Genomic DNA, 20781 nt, shown 5'->3' on the forward strand with positions numbered 1-20781 from the left:
CCTGGGGCATACAAGGTTTTTATTGAAAGCGTTGTCGTAGAAACTTCAAAAGGCCTCATTTGATTGGAAATTGAAAGGCCTAGTGCCTTTTTTAAAAGTTGAAAGTGATTGGAGAAAGAATAACGCCCCTCTCACGCTCACTGTTTTCCCTAACACATCCAATCAAAATTTTGAGATAGCAATTTTCTTTAACGTAGTTGAAATTTCTGGAAATTAGGTCTTAGAGGATGACAACCAACCTCACAGCCCTTTGGGTAAGGGTTGTAATTTATGCCTTGGGGGCACATAAGGTGTTTATAGGAAGCGTTGACGTCAAAAATCAAAAAGGGCTCATTCGATTGGAAATCGAAAGGCCTAGTACCCTTCTTAATATTCGAAAGTGATTGGAAGGCTTGACATTTTTATAGTAAAGATCAATATGGGTATAATGTATGAATTTTGTTGTTGTTGTTGTTTAGACCAGGGCACTTTGTATCGAAGGAGTTGTCGTAGGAACTTCAAAAAGGGCACATTCGATTGAAAATAAAAAGGGCTGATGCCCTTTTTGATAGTCGAAAATGATTAGAGGAAAACTAATCCACCTCCCAAGCCCACCCTCCCGTTTGAAATTATGTTTAAAAACTAAATGTTGCCATAAGATTAAATCAAAATGCACTGTGTTAATGCTAATTCCTAATAAGGCATCTCAGTAGTATCCCAAGAACAACTCAGGGTCTTAAGTTCAAACTTTTGGGGCTGCTTCTGCTCTTAAACTTTAATCAAATCAAAATAGCATAAGTGTATCCAAGCTATCAAAGAAACTAAACAGATTTTTTTGCAAATGGTATCAAGTTTTCCATTTCAGGTCAACTAGACGAGGTATGAGACTAAATTAAACACTTCAATTTGTGTCCAGATTTGGAGGGTGTACATTGTTAAAAATTGCTGAAATTTTTTCTCCAGCATGCAAGTAGCAGGCCAAACTATAAATCTTTAATAAAACGAAAAGATTTAAAGTATTATTTTCTTTTTCCCTGAAAAGACTGTGTCAATATAAAACGAACAAAAATTAATTAAAAAAAACTTTTTCCACAAAATAAGTTTTTCAAAGAAAAGTAAAGAACTCTATTAAACAAAAAATGAGCAAAAATGAAATGAAATAATCTACCAAGCGTGAAACTAACACAAATCAGCATCGATAAATAAATGAAACTCAAAACGAGCAGAATATACAATAAATAACCGAGTCAAACTCAAAACGAGCAGAAATTATAATAAGTTGGGCTCAAAACCCCTATGCCTTCTCAAGGCCAGAACATAATTGGCACTATACTGAAAAAAATACAAATGAATGTGCATTGTCAGTTTAATATACATATACTGATATTTAGTAATCAAAATCTTAATATTATTTAATTTATCAAAGTTATAAAAGTAAAAACATTTATATTTTTCTTTAAAGTGCAAATTATGTTCTGGCATTGGGAAGGCATAGGGGTTTTGAGCCCAACTTATGTTAATTTCTGCTCGTTTTGAGTTTAACTCAGTTATTTATTGTGATTTCTGTTTGTTTTTGGTTTCATTTATTTATCGATGCTGATTTGTGATAGTTTAACGATTGGTAGATTATTTGATTTTATTTTTGCTTATTTTTTATTTTTGGAGTTCTTTACTTTTCTTTGAAAAACTTATTTTGTGGAAAAAGTGTTTTTAATTAATTTTAAGAAGAAAGCTTGCTTATAAACCAAGACATTTCGGTTTATAACATAGTGTATCGTTCAGTGTTTTACATACCGATTTCCTTCAAGTTATTTCCTTGTAGATGCAATATTTCCAAAGCAGGGCAGCATTTACCAATACCATCAACCTTAGAGAATCGGTGGTTTACCAAACTCAGCTCTTTTAACTCAGTCACTGACACTTCACCTGCTTTGCCTAAAATGCAACTGTAGAGGCTACTATCCATGTTCTGAACTAGCTTATTTAGCTTTTTACTAAAGTATCACTAAGCTGTTTGATCGATATGGCCATAGTTACGGCAAAAGTGAAACCTTTGCGGAAAAATCAGATAAAAACGAAACAAAAAAAAATGAATCACCACTAAAAACGTAGTTTATAGTTAAGGAAATAGACAATTTCTTCTGTAGCCAGATAGAAAATTTTCCATTGCCTAAAGGCTTGAAATTACAGATAAATTCCTCAATTCCCTTCTTATGGCTTCATCTGCAAAATTTTTCGATCCTCCTAGCTCCGCTAGTTCAGAAAGGTTGATTTTCTTTTTAGGTTGTCCTGGTTCACTTGTATTTTAACGGTCATAGAGGGGTTTCTCATGAAGGAATACAATAGGCTAATCCAACAGTTTATGTAACTTTAAGGACAAAGAAATAGGTTGTACTTTTCAGCGGTCATCTCAAATCTAGGGTAAAAGACCAGTATCCAATTGAACCAAATTATGTAAAATTTAAAATCTCACATTAAATATTTACCAAATCATATTATTGAGTTACAACTAAAGTGGGTAAATATATACCAAATCATAATATTGAGTTAGGAGTAAAGTGAATACATCATTTGATGCCTTTTTTTGTGCTGAATATGAATATAATAATCATTTTTATCAGAAATGAATTTTAGCCCCCCCCCCTTCTATATATGCCAATTCAGGGTATATATTTCTACATTAGGGGGGGGGGGGCGGGGCAAATTTTGTTTATGATGTAAATGGGAAGTAAGTTTAAACTTTACCCCATCCACATGTATATATGTAAATATGTATAGTGCCTTTGAGATAGCCTATATATAGGATAGTGCTTTTTTTTTATATAAAATTCAAATTCAGCAAACATGCTGTGAAAGAAATTTGGTCAATATCTACAAAATCATATTTTTGATTTAGGACAAAAGTGAATACACCATTTGATGCCTTTTTTTATGCTGATTATTAATATAATAAGCATTTCTATCAGAAATGAGTTTCAGCCCCCCCCCCCCTATATAGGCCAAATCCGGGTTAGGTTAGGTATAGCCTATATAGTGGGGGGGGGGCTGAAATTCATTTCTGACAGAAATGCTTATTATAGGCCTATTCGTAATCAGCATAAAAAGGCATCAAATAGTGTATTCACTTTATTCCTAACTCAATAATATGATTTGGTAGATATTGACCAGAAATTTTTCAAATAAAATTCTATTGTAGCCTATCTTAGGAATAGGGTGTTAAGTTGAAATTTTCTGGGAAAACAGAGGGGGATGTAAAACTAAATGAAAATAAACTATGTGTATCCAGATTGTTAAGAGAGTGTCAATGCAATATCCCAGGAAAACTCAGGGTATTACATTAGACCTTCAGGTTATATTTTTTGGGAATGTTAAACTAAATCAATAGACACTGTGTGTATCCTGTTTTGTACAAAGATCACATGTCCAATATCTTAGGAACAGCTTAAGATATTAAGTTAAAATTGTCAGAGCATGTTTGTTTGAAAATTGAACTAAATTAAAATGCACTCTATGCATCCAGGGTTGTCAAAAGTGTGTATTTGCAATGTCTCCAGAAATGCTAAGGGAATTGAGTTGACACTTGCAGGGCATGCAGAGGTGGATGATTAATATTTGTCTGTAACATGATTGGGGCAAGAGTTCCATCAGCCCTGTAGAATCCCCAAGATTAAATAGATTTTCATCCCATATTTTTGAAAATTTTCCCTGTACACAGCAATCCAAAGTATTGTAAGATCTTTGCTCAAAGATTTCACTTTTAAGCATTTTCTGACAAAAGATGTAAGATCTTAGCACATTGATGGGTGAAAAAACAGCCCTAATGATGAGAGAACTTTGATGATATACTCATCATTAGGGGCATTTTTTCACTCATCAATGTGCTAAGATCTTGCATCTTTTGTCAGAAAATGCTTAAAAGTGAAATCTTTGAGTAAAGATCTTACATCTTTGGTCGTTTTTGTGCAAACGTCTTTCATCATTCTGCTCTGATCAGTAGTCTGAGAACAATGATGAGTAGATCATCAAAGTTCTCTCATCATTAGGCCTGATTTTAGGACTAAGATCTTTCATCTAAGATCTTACATCTTTCTGCAAAGATTATCGTTTTTCAACTCATCTTAGTTCTAAGATCTTACAGCTTGCTGATGTTGGCAAAATATGTGAAAGACACCATCTTTCTGCCATATAGAACAATGATGAGAGAACTTTGATGATCTACTCATCATTGTTCTCAGACCGCTGATCAGAGCAGAATGATGAAAGACGTTTGCACAAAAATGACCAAAGATGTAAGATCTGTTCAAAGATTTCACTTTTAAGCATTTTCTGACAAAAGATGTAAGATCTTAGCACATTGATGAGTGAAAAAACAGGCGTATTGTTCTATATGGCAGAACAGTGGCAGTCTTCACACTTTTTGCTAACATCAGTGAGCTGTAAGATCCTAGAACAAAGATGAGTTAAAAAATGATAATCTTTGCAGAAAGATGTAAGATCTTAGTGCTAAAAAACAGCCCTAATGATGAGCTTATCATCAAAGTTCTCTCATCATTAACATCAGTGAGCTTTAAGATCTTAGAACAAAGATGAGTTAAAAAAACAATAATCTTTGCAGAAAGATGCAAGATCTTAGATGTAAGATATTAGTGCTAAAAAACAGCCCTATAATTTCCTGACCTTTCAACTACTTTGAACAAAATGGCAATCTCAAAATTTTGATTGCATGTGTTTGGATATATGGTGGGCATGGAAGGGGTATTAGTTGCCTTCCAATCACTTTTGACTATTAAAAAGGGCACTAGTCATTTAAATTTGCAATCAAATGAATTCTTTTTGAAGTTTCTACAACACTTTCTATAAAAACCTTATATGCCTCCAGGGCATAACTTACAACCCTTGCCCTGAGGACTGTGGGGGGGGGGGTTGTCATCCTCAAAGACCTAATTTCCAGAACTTTCAGCTATGTTGAACAAAATGGCTATCTCAAAATTTTGATTATGTGTGTTTGTGGAAAAGGTGTGTGTGAGAGGGGGGTTAGTTGCCCTCAAATCACTTTTGACTATTAAAAAGGGCACTAGCCCTTTCAATTTCCAATCAAATAAGCCCTTTTTAAAGTTTCTACAACAAAGCTTAATATAAAAACCATATATACCTTCAGGGCAAAACTTACAACCCTTGTGCTGAGGGCTGTGGGAGTGTCCTCCTCAAAGACATAATTTCTATTTGGAAATCAACTATGCTGAACAAAATGGCTATCTCAAAATTTTGATTGGATGTGTTTGGGGAATTGGTGGGTGTGGAAGAGGTGTTAGTTGCCTTCCAATCACTTTTGGCCAGTAAAAAGGGCACATGCTATTTCAATTGAATGAGCCCTTTTCAAAGTTTCTATGGCAACTCCTTTGATACCTGGTCTAAGACCAAGAAACCAAAAAAAAAAAAAAATAATACATTGTGCCCACATTGTTCTTTACTTAGGCAGCTCTATTGCGCTGCCTATGATTTAATTACTGCCAGTTGACTGTCATTTATTGTTATATTTTTGAATAGTTTATAGACAAAGACTTCTTGTTCAAAATAGACATCCTTTTAAGGGAGAGGGAAGTGCAACAGAACATCTGCTACTGGGATCCTTGTTCTAGGAACGAGTATGGCTTTTATATTGTATGGCTGTATCTGATGGATTAGATAATTATTGTTCAGGAGCCACAGCCTAAATATCTTGAGGGAGGATGGATTTGAGTGGTTTTTGAAAACCTTAACTGGCTGCCCATATATGCATTGGGGAAAATTTTTGCATGCAAATCCAATGGCAAGTGCTCCTCTCAATTTCTGAACATTTTTTTGGCTAATGACAACAATCTTGATGCAAAAGCACATATTCCACTGTTACATGTAAATATAACTTGTCAATATCAACTTTGAGCACAGCATCTTCACAATTGTGGTAAAAAAAAAATAGAGATTACCATGAATGCTGTCCTTGCTGGTGGTGAACACTCTGATGTCTGCTTGAAACTGCTGCCACTTCTGTGTTCTATCAAAAGGGTTCTGCACAGATGGTTTAAGGCTAAGAGGCTTGGGATGTATTTTCCAAGATATTCCAGTAGCTACTGTAGCTCTTCAGTTCCCTTGAAATTGGGCATTTTGCAAATAATAAGGACTTTCTTAGGAACTAGTTTGATACCTTCTGAAGTCAGTATGTGTCTAAAATATGGAAAATCTTTCTCGCCAAAGATGCATTTTTCTCTTTTTGAAGCAAGCACTTTATTTCTATGCAGTTTGTAAGTTTTTTTCCAGAATGCTCTTGTGCTTTTCATCTGATGTTCTAAGAACAACAATATCATTAATAAGGAGACTCTGTCCTGCCTTCTCAATAAACTCAGCAAATATTTCTTTCATTTTGGTTTAGAAGTCATTCTGGATTCAATTTAGGCCAAAGGTGTGTCACCTGAAGCAAACAAAAAAAATGTTAAAAGCAGGTAGGTTGGCTAAAAGCAGGTCATCAAGTTCCATGCTCCAATATTTGTGCTGTGCATCAAGCTTAGGATATCTCTTGGAATTTGCACATATTGTGGCAACATCTTTGAATGTGGGCGTTGGATGGTATGGTCTCTTGATGCAGTTGTTCAGGAGACTGCCATTAGGCTTCTCAACAATGATCATGGAATGAACCCATTCTCTGTCAGTTTTAATACTTTCTTGATAACACCAAGTGTTTCAGGACAGATAAGCTGTATTTTGAGTTGATCTTGCATGCATATGGGGATTCTTTTTGGTGGCTCTGCTGCTGGCTAACAATTCTCTTCCTGGTAAATGTGGCATTTACCTTCTAACTACCCAATTCCCTGGAAAATACCCTCTGACTTAGAAGGGATTTTTTGATGATTTAATCTAGCTTCTTGGTAACTTCATTCAAGAATTTGATGAGATACAATGAGATGCTTGAATTCAGGCACAAGAGAGGCTGTTTGGTAGTGCTTATGACACGTAATTTGTGAATCTTGGTTGTCTTTTGTCTAGAGTTTCAGGTTGCAAATTCTAAGTACTTTAAGCTTGCCATCACAATAGGAAGTAATTATATCAGAGGTGTTGAGTATAGATGGTTGTGTGTTTAGTATTTTATAGACTTGCAATGGCAGCATGTGGTCTTTAGCACCAGTAGCCTTCTTAAAGTTTACATGCATGTTTTGTTCACTAATATGATGGAAGCAGTCATGCTGCTTCTGGCAGTGATGTCTATTGAGTTTATCAAGAATCCTGAGGTTGCTGCACAGTCTTCAATGCCCATCAGCACCTACACTCCTGTGCAAAGGTGCAATGTGGCTTAGTCAACCATGTTTTGAACAGCTTTTTCTTTTGTAGGTTATTTATGTTCATTACTGTATAGGCCACTGCAGAATTAGCAATCTTTGTTTACTCTGTTGTCAGCTGCTTTCCCACTATTTACATCAACTTACTGTTTGATAACCTGTTTTGCTTCATTATGCATGGTTTGGAGTTGTGCTTGGGTTTCCTGGAAGGTTGGACACATCAAGATAGCTCTATACAAGGTTAGGTTACCACCTTCAGAAAGAAGTCTTTCTCTGAGCTTATTGTTTTTGGCCCAAAAACAAGCTGATCTCTCACCATTTCATTCTGCTGGTTATAGCTGCAATTCTTTACAAATAGTTTAAGATCAGTAACATACTGCTCAATGGTTTCAAATTCTTTCTGATTCCGCTTGTGACTCTTGTATTGTTCTAAGATTGGATTTAAGAAGGCTTGACATGTTGTTTGAACGGTTTCAGATATTCAATAGGAATGTTTTAACTTCCTTCTGGAATGACAAAGGAATTAAAGATGTCCCTGCCTTTTTCTCCTACCCTTATGCGTAGGTAGTGCCACTTTGCTGCATTAGATTTTCCATGCAAAGGGCTGCTGAATATTAGCTTCCCGTTTGAGAAAACCTTGTCCAAGCATCTATCAAATTGGTCTTGGACCTGTCAATGAGTGGGATGGTACAGATTAATTCATTGTTCTACTGAAACCATGTACAAATCTTCTGATTTGTCTTTGACCAGGGAATCCAAACATATATAAAAACAAATCAATAAGCAAAATCAAAACAATGCATATAACACCATGTGCTCAGCCAGCAGGAAGCAAGCAGAGGTAGACTTAACTAAGTTGCAACATTGCACTAGTGCTAGAGTAGCCTAATTTGTGCTGTATTGATGTTAATTTAATAAAAAGTAAATTTAAAATTTAGCCTACCTCTTAACCTATTCTAATTCTATATCTTGACATGAAAATGAACCTGGCAGCAGATCTACCAGTTTCTTGCCAATTATCATTTTGAGTTTACCTAATAAATTATAATACACCTTTATCTTCCAAATTATTTTGGGACAACTGCCCCCTTTCAAGGGACCCCTGTGTCTCCCCAGGTAATGAGTCTAAATAAAATTAGGTGTCATAATAGCTTTCAAATTTTAAAATCTAATTGGAAACTAGCCCAAGGAGAAACCAAGCTCAAAACTATTTAATACCCTCTATTCTAAACCATTACTTTGAATCTTAAAGAAATATTCAATATATTGTAATGGCAATTGCTATCTATTAATTTTTGTTGATTGCTTGAATTAGTCTGAAACAGGGTGTGTTAGTTTGATGCTCTTGATAAAACAAGCCATATGAAGACTCAACTCAAGCAGTTTTATTTGCTGGATTATGCTTCAGTTCTGCCTAAAGTTTCCTTGTAAGTGATCTATAAACATTTTTTTTTTTGCAAGATCATTTCTATTTAGTGGCTTGAATTACTTGACTTAAGTCCCATCCATCCTTGAAGGTTGTTTTGGGGCCTCTTCATTCACTATGTTATTGATGTGGTGTCTGTATGAGCATCTATCTACAGTCAGGGATTGAGGTTTTGGCAGGTTGAGTGTAGAGAAGTTGTCTTTCCATCTCTTTGGGGGCCAACATCTGGGGCGAGATCCTTGCACATGACCATGAAGGACTATTTTTGGAAGACGGGAATTTCCCATACGATGGATGTGGCCTAGCCACTTAAGTTGTTGCAGTTTTATTTCGCATCTTCAGGCTTTCAAACAGCCTTATATTAGAGATCTTGTCCAGGTACATAATACCCACAATGCAGCAAAGTAACTTGTGTTGTTCCTCCAGATTGGCGTCAAGGCTTTAAAGTTGGGAAACGCCAGGCGCCTCTTAATATCTTTTGAGTGGTTATTATTGAACATTATAGGGCTATAAAGGTAGGTAAAATTTTTTACCCATTCTATGTTGTCACCACCTAGCCGGAGGCTTAAGCTTTCTTTGTTTTCTGGCTTTTGTGAACAGAGCATGGCTTTCGTCTTTGGGGAATTGATGGTCATTCCAACAGCTGGTGGTTGACTGGATGTTGTCAGCCTGGGACTGAAGATCCCCAACATTCTCATTTTTTTGGTCTTTGTTGTCTGTATAAGCTAATTTGTCAATATTCTCCCAATAAGGACATCTGATGAGTTGTCAAGGAGTGATAGGATAGCAGTAAGGAACAGGTTAAACAGTTGAGAGCAAGAAACAGTGAAAGCAAGCAACCCTGCAGCACACAAGTCAATGTTTCAAAGCTATCGGGAAGGCCCTCTCCCGTCATAATGGGGCTTCTGAACTTTGAGTACATATCTCTGATCAATGATACTAGGTTCTGTGGTATACCAAAGTGGAGAAAAACGTGCCACAGACCTTTTCTCCATAGGAGGAAGCCTGCTTAAAATCAATGAAAAGGTTGAAAATACTACATCCAAGTTCAAGATATTTTTCCATAATCAGATGGACTGTAAATATCTGATCAATTGTTGACCTGTTTGGATGGAAACCAGCCTGATATTCTGGAATGACCATTGAAGGTATAGCTCTTATATGCTTCAACATTTCTCTAGTGAGTATTTTAGCGGTGTGGCTCATAAGGCTTATAGGCCAGTAGTTATTGCAGATTGCTTTCGAGCCTTTCTTATGGAGTGGAACTATTGTGCTTCACACCATGAGGAGGGGAATTGACCATCCCAAGAAGCAGTAGCAATTTTAGGTATAGGTCAACAAAGGGATTGCAATTTACTATTAGTAACTCTGGTTGGATTCTATCTGGGCCTGCAGCTTTTTTTGTCCTTCAACTCCTGATAGTCAATTCTATCTCAAAACGAAGTGGGAGTGGGCTTTGGTCTGCAGCGATTATTGGGAGGCTGTTAAGCATTGATGGGCCTGGGAGGATTGTTGAGTTGAATTTGCTCTCCAAGTGTTATTTCCATCTGGTTTTGATCCCGTCTGTAGTTTGGATCTAGTTACCTTTTTCATTGAGGAGGGTACAGGATTTCAGTCCCTTTTTTTTGGTTAGTTCCTGCACTCGCCTGCACATGAAGTGAGTGTCACCTTTCTTGAATGTCATTTCGCATAGCTCACATTGTTCCTTTATATAGGAGTGGTGAGCATGGCGAGTGGCTTTCTCTATCACACGTTCAAATCGTTTGTACATATCCCGACTTTCCCCTTCTAGTATCTAGTGTGGTTGCGTTTTTTTCGCATAGTGAGATTATCTCATCCGTGATCCAAGGTTTTTGGTCCGCCTTTTGGACTCCCAGGGTCGACTGGGCAACATCGCATATCAGCCACTCTTCAAAAGACCATTGATGTCATCCTTTGAAAGAGTTAGCGAGGGTGTAGAGAGGAGTTCAGAAATTATTGATGAAAGAGTAGTGGTGTATTTTTGTTGGATAGTTTGGTCTTTTAAGAGGTCTACTCTGAATCTGGTGGGCTTTTTGGAGAGTTTCATGGCCGCTATTAGACGTAGTTTAAATGAAGTCATAATAAGCAAGTGGTTGCTATCAAAGTCACCACCAGCCAAAGTGACTGTGTTTGCGATGGAAGATTTCCAGTATCTAGATACAAGGATACAATCTATTAGATGCTGAGTCCTTCCATCTGGGGTTGTTCGTCCAGGTTGTTTTACGTTGGGCTCTGTGTTTGAAGAATGTGTTAGTGATAATAAGATTACTATATCGGCAAAATTCGATTAGGCGCTCACCTCTTTTGTTCAGCTGGCCATGGCCAAATTTACCCATCACGTCCTTGTTGTCAGATGGGTCGTCACCGACAATGGCGTTGAAGTCCCCGATGAAAAACGCTATATCTTTTTTTTTTGGCATGAAGTCCACTAGACACTGAAGTTGGAGATAGAAATTTTCCGATTCTTCATCATCTCTGCTAGAGTCGGATGCATATACTTGGATGATTGTGAGATTCACTGGTGAGCCTCTAAGGCAGATCATAATCAGACGTTCAGAGATGGGTGTTGCTGCAATTAGTAATTCCTAGCCTTACTGAAGAGTACGTAGCCAACACTGCCAGTGTTTCCCATCAGTGCATCCTGACAGTATAAGAGTAACGTCATCAAGTTTTTCTCTGCTGGTGACTGGGAGGTGGGTTTTGGATAGGCCGACTGCGTGCCAGTTGTAACGGTTTATCTCTCTCAGAAGGCGATATAATGGAAGAAGGTGAGAAGGTAATATAACTCTATCGATTGTACTAATCGATAGCGTCAATTTAGGTGATATAATGGCCTCCAAGGGTGGACTTGTCAAAGTTGAGGTATTTGTACAATTTTCGGTCGTCGTATCGTCGCCTGTCCAAACGCGGTAGATCTTAACCCGAGACCATCGTCGTTTTCCCCAGGCATGGCAGCACTGGTTCTCACATTCATTCGTTTGCTCATAATCATCATAAAAGTGAAAAAAGGGGCTTCTTGGCGGACGTCAGGACAGTGGTAAGCCACTGCTCTCTGTCCCTAGCAGAGGCCGACTATATCTCCAATGGATGATGCGCCCTTATCCTGCGTCACCAACAATTTACCCATTGCTGGGGGAGTGAATTGTGACTGATAGGACGCGTCCACACGCCGGTAGGCCCTGCCCAGTGCACATCAGAGGGGCCATCCTCCTCCTCCACCTGTATTTATGTCCCCCGGGTGAAGGTGTTCAAGTATTTCAAGACCCCCAGAAACTGGGCCCCTCCTTGGTCCGTGTCTCCCATCTCCATGGAGGTATCCTACATATCTGTAGGACATTCCCCCATCTGCCACCCGGGGACGCGCTGAGTGGCCTGGGGAGGCTTCTGCTGATAAGGTAACTCAGTAGGCACTCGGAATTAGGTCACCTTTCTATTTATTAGCATAAAGAAAACTTTGAATTAAGTCACCATCATCTCCAGTTTTTTTGTTTTTTTTTTAGTTAAATTGTTAAATTTTTTAGTTAAACTTAGTTAAATTGTGTCAGACTTTCTGAAATTCCCCGATTGAATTATTTACTGTGATCAGAGTCAATCAAGGAAGTAAATTACAATCAAAAATCAAAGTTTTGAGACCATCAGTAGTCCAATTGATTTTTTATTATTGAATCAAAACACCAATTAAAAGATTATTGATTTTTACTAATATAAATAAATTAAAATCTTTAAAGTAGGTTAGGCCCTACAATCATCCTTTTAAGTAAAACAATTCCATTTACTAAAGAATAAGCTAATTTCCTAAATATATAATCAAGAGAGAAAAAATTGTTGTGGATGATAGAAATTTGAAATTTTCTCTAAAAATGGGATTGAACATGCTTATTTATATTAGACGTGGTGTCTGAAGAGTGATCAATTGCGTAATGATGAAACCTTAGTGAGCCCTTTACTGGAGATCAGGAGATTTTCCTAAGTATATCAATCAGGACTGAACAAATGAGTACCTTATGGATGATAAACTTCAGTTCTATTATTCGAAAACAAAAGGATTAAACATTTTTATTAATAATATAATAAGGTTGTTATCCTAAAATGATCAATTTTCTACCTTTTTTGAAGCTTAAACATTGGACCTTTTATTTTTATTGCAATGTTGCCTCAGACAATTTGTAGCATGAGCAAGCCCTTTACTAAAGAGCAGGAAATTTTCTTGAATCTATTAATCATGGCAAAACAAGTTGGTATGGACTATACTCTTAAGAAATTTTTCCCCCAAAATAATTTGAGCATATTGATGCATAGCCTAATAGAAGTATCTTGTAAAGAATCATCAGTTTTGTATCTTTTTTAAATTGAAGCTTTGGATTGTTTTCTTTTTTTAATGGAGACTGCCTTAGGCAACTTGTAATATCAATGAACCTTTTACTAGACAACAGAAAATGTTGCAGAATATATGAATTAGTTCAGAAAGAATTTGTATAGACAATAGGCCACTTAATTCATTGACTCCAGATGGTGGATTAAATATGTTTATTCATAATAGATGTGGTGTCAAAAGAGTGATTAAGTGTTTTTTAACTAAACCATTCGGGGAAAAAATCCCAGCCTTCCTAAGGCAACATGTAATATAAGTTTATTTTAATATAGAGGTGGCAATCTGACTAAATATTTGAATAAATGGATATAACCTGCACAAGCTTTAACTGTGTTCAGGCCAAGGGGAGGTGCTTTCTGCCACCGTCCCCACTCTAGATTTACTACTGACTGCAGGCTATTATTACTCTTAAAGTAATTGTATTTGTATTGATTTTTAAACAATTTTTAATAGTATCAAGCATAATTGCAGTGACTGTGACGACTTAGTTGAAAGAAATGGAAGTGGATTTTGTTCTGAAGCACCATCTCCTCCAATAGCCAGTCCAGAACTTGATGATGATATTAAAAGCCCTGGTTCTGAAAGTGGATTAGGGATTTCCCGACCCGCATCTGCATGTAAGTATAAAGATAAAATCTGCTCCACCACTCACAAAAATTGAAATAGGGGAAAAATGCATGATTCATTATGAAAAAATTGATACAGTATTAATAGTCTTGACTCTGTTTTATTTCCATTTACGCATTAACAATGAAATCAATTATTACCAATACAGTATAAGTAGAAGTGGTTTGGGACGGTGGTGTAACTTCTTCAAAATTATGTGGGGGAGGGGGGGGGTAAAGTTGGAGCCAGTTTTCCCAAATCAAGTGAAAATGACAGCAAAAACATAGAAATGAGCCATGTAATACAATAAAGGCAAAGATACAGTAAATAAAACTGACCCGTTTCTGTTGATGCTTGAATTATGCAGGCTTATCTTAGTTTTGACAAGATTTTTGAAGAAACTATTTAAGCTGGAGGGGGGAGGGGGCTGCCCCATAGCAAATTACGCTCCTGATTTATGGTGGCGTCGCCTCACTTTATCATGAGTTTTAGGCTCTAGTTTATTCTATATTGATACGCAGAGTTAATGCTCTTCCTTCCTCTGTGTTGTTAGGTGTCTCTGTCCTTGTACAATCTTTGTTTTACTTTTCATTTTTTACATGTAATTTACATGCTGAAGACCAATTTTGTTACTCAACGATATGCTAATGCTGTTATTTCTTTGCTCATTTGGTTCCAAACATGTTGAGTTTAGTATGTTTTCAGTTAATATTATTATAGTGATTTTAGTATTTATGTGTTATAATTATAGATAATCTGCTTCATTTGCTAGGAGATGAAGCATTTGCTCTTGGAGTTGTTTGGAGAGTTTTGAGACTATCAGACTAGTACTTGAGACTGAGGATTGTCTTTTACCTCATCGGCAACATCTAAGTTTAATTGTGTTTCTTATTTCTTTGAATTATATCCAATTTCACTCTAATTTGTTTTTAGTCTGTCCCACTTTTAAATACACATGCTCCGTTTTTTTTTAGTTTGTTTTATCTTTTGTTATTTAACTGAATATTTAAGTTCATAAGTTTATTATGTATTTTTATTTTCATATTGATTTCAATTGACTAACCTTTTTGAGTTAGCGTGTATTTTTTATTTTATTTTACACTTTTGCTACTATTATTAGTTTACGACATCGCATTATGACGTTGATTTATGGCTGTTGATATTTTTTTTTTATTCCTGGAAGACGCAAATCCGGCATTCTTTGCTTGTGGTGGTTATTAATAAAAGAATTCACGGTGCCTTGCCACTAAAAACTAAGGGCCCAACCGCTACTAGGTAACTATTTGCTCAGGTTTTCTGTCTAGAACTGTATCTCTAGAACTACCTTCTAAAGGAATCAATAGACGGGTTTTCAGGGATATCACCCTTTCATAGACTATTCCAGATAGACATGTAGCGCCTCACAAAGCTACTCTTCAAGTACCCAAAGTGGGGTGTCTCTACTTGTAGGTATGTAGGCTCCTTGTAGGAATGTTTGCCGTATTGGCTTGGCAAACTGCGTACAGGTAGAGATAGCCCGTCGGAGAGAGGAGGCTTGATGTACTTGCATAAAACAGCTATTGACGCCCGATCAACTTCATCATTTAGAGACTGCAAAGGTACCTGTTTGATGTTACAACTTGCCCATGAGGCCCTTATTCGTATTCTCTTGAATGATGCCCGAAGATTTTAGCAGTCCCTGCGAAAATAGTGTATCTATATTTGACGATAGATATAATGCATGAGTTACATAGAGGGTTAATCGAGTTCGATGGTAATATGCTCTTAAAACGAAGGATCACAGATCAATTCAAGAAAGGTCATAGATCAACTATCTTCCGATTCTCACGCAAGATGATCGGAGGAGAGCTGTTTGAAGTAAATATTTTGTCTTATCATATTGCATAGGTGAATTAGAGAAACTTAAGAGGTTCAATTTCAGTTTATCAAACTTGGATTTCAATTAAAGGTTTAACTTTATTTGATTCCAACCTGAAGTTTTCCAAAACTACTGATTGTAATATTTTTTGGGATTAAACTGCTTTTTTGTATCAACTTCAACATGTTTAGGGCTAGAATAGTGTGCTGAACGTAAGCTAGTTATAAAATTGAACACAAACATAGGCGCACAAAGGCCCAATAATGAGGTTATCAGGACAATTTTCTCAGGAGAAGGCAGTGTGAACAAAGTGGGAAAAACTTTTCAAGGTCAGTTCTTTTTAATTTTCCAGAGGATATCATTACGACCAAATCTCCTGGAGGGAGGTGGGGGGTTCTTTGTGGACAAATTGTGCACTTTTCGGGAATAGTTCCTTTGTCAAAGGAATACAAAATAAATACACCTAATATTTTAGTTAAGTTTTTATAATGAGCCTAAGAATTTATTGGGTACTGCGAGATAGCTTTGGTTGTTTTTTTTTTCTCGCAGACAAATTTGAGTTTCCTCTTTTATCACATTACCATGCTGTTAGAGATTTCCCCTTGATAAGATCTAGCTGAGGAGGTGTATTGGAGAAAAGGGTTATCACTAAATAATTCTTTATGTTCACCAGACTTCACACCATAAATCTTTTTAATGGGGCGAATTTAAAGGCGAGATCCACGCCATGAAATGAACAATCATTACTAAATTGAGAGCAGCCATTGAGCTAGAATGCAGATTATTGAGCTAGAATGTACATTATTAAGCTAACCATTGAGCCATTGCCATTGAGCTAGAATGTATATTATTGAGCTAGTCATTGCGCCAGCCATTGCCATTGAGCTAGAATTATCAAATGAAACGTTTCGTAATATTTCTCTTTCCATTCTCCATGTTTGAAAACAAGTATTTACAATTACAATAGTATCTGGACATTTTGAAGTGGAATACACCTAATGAACACCTTTTCCAATGTAAAACATCTATGATTTTTTTTTTGGGGGGGGGGGTGGGGGGACACTATATATCTTACCTCTGACAGGCAGTAATAGGTTCTTGTAGACCATATAAAATTTTGCGACCTTAGTATTGAAATTAACTCTTTTTTATCTTTAGTGTTTCAAGTAAAGTGTAAAATATGTCATGAACAGGAGAGTGAAAGAATGGTGGACACTGATTTAATAAGATAGCTTTTGAATGTTTTGCCGTGGTTTTAGCCTCAAGGCTTTGCTTTGATTAAAAAGAAAAACAATTATATATCATTTTTACATGTACTCATTTTAAAGTAAAAACTATGCCAATTACTGAGAAGTAGAAGGGCTGTGTAGGATCTTTTGGTAAGCCGGATTTTAAACAAACACTCAAAATTTGAGGCAGTTTGGGCCAGAAATAGTATTTGGCACCCAATAACTTCACCTTTCTGCACTATAGCCCATTTCAATCTATGGAAAGACATTGGATGTTAGCCTTACACATTAGTTAATTAAAATTTGCCCATAAAAAATAAATTTTTCTAATGCCATTAACTTAGGTAACTACTAACGTTTGTTTTCAATCTTTTCAATTTTGATTTGGTAAATTACCCAACCCAAGACATTTCTCCTAAACTCTGTAATCCAGCTGAGACCAAGTCTTTTTGATTAGTTTTCTCTGTGGTCCTTACAAGTTCCTCAAGTTACGCCCTCAGGAAAAAGAAATTTTCCTGAGATTTTTCATTTTGGTTAAATGTTCTGCCGTACTTTCTGTTTAATTTTTGTGTTTTACTTTTTTTCTTATTGTTTGGTAGATATTACCTGTGGTTATGGGCGTATCCAGGATTCTGTGCGGGGGGGGGGGGCACAAAAAACGCGTAAAAATTGGTTTTCATGCGTTTTGTTACGTGTTTTAAGGATCATACAAAAGTTTCCCACCCTTGAATATGTCCTTTCCAGTTTAACTCTACTTCAAGTTAGATTTTCGATAAGTTTTCTGTATTTCGCCCTATTGATATCAAATGCTAATTTTACCAAGTTGTATGTAATGTTTTTTTCCCCTCTAGATCATATTAGTATTGTCTGTAGGTTATAGGCTACCCATTCAAATAAGAAATAAAGTGAGGAAAATAACTACCCTAACTCTAAATAAGTCCTTCTGTTGTATTGAGTCGTATTTAGTTTTATCACTTTTAAAGTAGCAGCAGAGCTTTTTCGACGTCAGGCACAAAAAAAGACATCTTAAAGTCTACTCTCTTGTGAAGATTAGAAACTTGCTAACTCTTTGTGTAATGAATAATACTTGATGGCCCTTTTGTATACACCCGTGAAGTTCTTTTCTAGAGCTGAAGTTTAGTAATTGGCGAAGAGTACTTAACAATTATATAGGTAGAGATTCCACTATTGACAAGTCATTGAAGCATACAACCCCCCTGAGATCAACACAGCTGCACACTTCGTTCGTCACCTCGATCAGTGTCGTTGCACAGCTTTGCATTCAGAATTCTTTCTTGCATGGAGGCTATGTCCGACAGAAGAAGTCTTCCCGAGAGTGTGCTATGTAAGCACTGTCATGCAATAATGTTAACAGTTCTCGGTTTGCACATATATCCAGTCACTTCTAACATTGTCAACGCTTACTCCTAATGAGATCTCTCAAGCGACCACAACTATATCTGATAGACTTCTAGATCTTTACCTTTCCTTGGGACCAGGTTTTAAATGAGTCATTACTTCTAGGTTCCTTGAAGTCTCCAAGGCCAAGAAAAAGAACCCAGTCACACTCTCAGGGCTCAAGTGCGGCCAAACTTTCACAAGAGCCAATTTTAAGGACAAGACAGAGGACGATCTATACTGCTGGAAGGCCCCCTTGGTATAATTGCCAAGGACAACAGATTGAACCATTTGTAATTGGTAAGTAATCTTACTTGAGCTAATGATAGTATATGTGGGTGATTAAATCAATTAATAAAAAGGAATTATTTTAAGCAAGATGCCGACTAAACCACAAAAATGAATAGAAATAAACTGACACAATTAAAGGAGATAAATTTTTGGTATAAACTAGAGAACCTAATATTTTTTTTGCTTTGGGAGTGTTGTCCGTTCAAGGAAAAGGTAGCCTGTGATATTTGGGATGCTAACATTGGTCTCCGTGATCATAGGTCCCCATAAATTTCGCAGGTTTCCTGTGATTTTTCATAATACACTGTCTATGTGCTGTTTTGACAAGTAATCCTCCCTGGACAATCTTGCTTATCTCACGCTTCCTGTAATTCCTTATCAACGAAAAAGTGTAATGAATGATATAGTACTGATAAGTAAAGCTTTGCAATCCTATTGAGTAGAAAGATACTCTGGCATTTTCGATAGAAGAGATAGAACTGGAGAAGAGAAGGCAGATTCAGTCACACACTGGAGTTAATTCAGGAGGGGTAAACAACTTCGGGAGTGCCCAGAAATATTCTGAAGACTCGGAAAATTTGAGTATAGCTCTAGATAATACTGCTTGACTTAAAGCTCCTGTCGCCAGATATGTGGCGTAGAGAGCGTGTCTGCTAGAGGAAAAGTATTATTTGGTGGCATTTGAGGTAGCCATGGCAATGCTGTAATGCATTCCCATGACAACCCAATAAAAGAAGCATCCGAGGGAAGCTTTGATCCCTGCCATAAAAGAGACATCCGAGGGAAACTTTGACTTGAAATTTATCTTGAGTATAACAAATTCCATCAGGTGTGATGAAACTTAGTGATTTTGCTGAGCAATGCTAGGTGACGTCGATTCTTATTTTTCTCAGGGAGGTAAGTGCTCTCTTATCAGTTTCTCATTTTCTTTGTCATGAAATATCTGTAGATGCTATTCAAATTGATATCTTGTCAGTAGAATTACATTTAAGGAAAGATTTGAGAGAAATGTGAGCTAACTCGGAGGGTGTAAAGAGGGAGGCTTTGAATATATTTGGTTGGAGGAGTGTGCGTTGCTGTGTTGACCTTAGGCGGCTTGGTGCTGTGGTGAGTCATTGTGGCAGTAGTAGAATAACATTTTGTTGCAAAAAAGGAAGAAAAAAACATGAAAAAATTTGGTATTATCAGTTCTTTCAGTCTGAAGTAATAGGGATCCCTCGAGATCCCCTTTTCACGCTTCGTAGCCTCAGATCTCAAAAGTTCAATTACCACAGACAATTGGCTTAGCGCTTCAGACTGAGCCTTTTGTTCTGCTAAGATTGAGTCAAGTTTTCTACCATTTGACACCAGTAACCTTTTCAGTTCTTTGATTTGGAGCTGAGTTATTTTTTTCATCATAAATGTAACAATAATCCGCAAATTAGCCTACTCCTAAAACATCCCAGTGGTTTTCCAATTGTTGAAATAAATATTCGCACCTTTGTTTACTTCAACCAGGAACAAGGTAATTAGTTCAAATCAGTCCAAAAAATTATCCGATTGCGTAAGAATGAAAAGTCACTTATCACAATATGAGTTTCTCATTTTCTCATAATCTTCAGTAAATTTGGTTAAAGTTTTAACCGAAATTCAAAGAATTTATGCTTAGAATATGTACTTCAAACTCAATATGAGTTTCTCTCTTATTGTTTCTGATAATCTTTAATGAATATGAGTTCTTACCAAAATTCCAAGAACTAGTGCTTAAAGTATTTGCCTCAAACTCAATGTGAGTCTCTTGTCAGTTTCTCATAATCCTGGATAAATTTGATAAAAGTTCTTACCACACTTCAAAAAATTTGTTATCGGAGTAGATAAAAGAAAATTAGTAAAAGTTATGAATCATAGGCAGCGCAATCGCGCTGCCTAAGTAAAGAACGATGTTGGCACAATGTATTATTTATTATTATTTTTTCTTTAGACAAGGGCACTTCGTATCGAAGAAGTTGTCGTATAAACTTGGAAAGGGCACATTCGATTGGAAATTGGAATGGCTAGTGCCCTTTTTAATAGTCGAAAGTGATTGGAAGGCAACTAGCCCCCTTCTACGCCCACCATTTCACCAAACACATCCAATAAAAATTTTGAGTTAGCCATTTTGTTCAGCGTGGTGGATTTCAAGATATAATTTATGTTTTTGAGGAGGACACTCTCCCACAGCCCTCAGGGCAAGGATTGTAAGTTATGCCCCGGGGGCATATACGCTGTTATAGAAAGCTTTGTCGTAGAAACTTCAAAAGGGGCTCATTCTA

The 20781-nt window shown here is 36.6% G+C and overlaps 2 protein-coding genes across 3 annotated transcripts in view; one reads left to right on the forward strand and one right to left on the reverse strand.

Annotated features, from left to right (window-relative positions):
- The window catches only part of tilB (touch insensitive larva B), a 36321-nt gene extending 32878 nt beyond the window's left edge, over window positions 1-3443 (reverse strand). Inside the window, exons 1-2 of one of the 2 annotated variants that reach the window (XM_089100534.1) lie at window positions 3323-3443; window positions 1774-1973 (exon numbers count right to left, since the gene is read on the reverse strand). In XM_089100534.1, the coding sequence (XP_088956660.1) occupies window positions 1774-1945 (172 nt within the window). In that variant the 5' untranslated portion in view covers window positions 1946-1973; window positions 3323-3443. Of the gene's footprint in view, window positions 1-1773; window positions 2031-3322 lie in introns of both variants that reach the window. The other variant, XM_089100533.1, reaches the window with a different exon arrangement.
- l(2)k01209 (uridine-cytidine kinase-like lethal (2) k01209) overlaps window positions 2139-20781 on the forward strand; it is a 93012-nt gene continuing 74369 nt past the window's right edge. The window contains exons 1-3 of the mRNA XM_089100525.1: window positions 2139-2245; window positions 13580-13725; window positions 18326-18499. Of these exons, the coding sequence (XP_088956651.1) occupies window positions 2193-2245; window positions 13580-13725; window positions 18326-18499 (373 nt within the window). The 5' untranslated portion in view covers window positions 2139-2192. The remainder of the gene's footprint in view (window positions 2246-13579; window positions 13726-18325; window positions 18500-20781) is intronic.

Source organism: Artemia sp. Qi Xiang Cuo, chromosome 14 (assembly GCF_049724085.1).
Source record: "Artemia sp. Qi Xiang Cuo chromosome 14, ASM4972408v1, whole genome shotgun sequence".
Classification (NCBI taxonomy): domain Eukaryota; kingdom Metazoa; phylum Arthropoda; class Branchiopoda; order Anostraca; family Artemiidae; genus Artemia; species Artemia sp. Qi Xiang Cuo.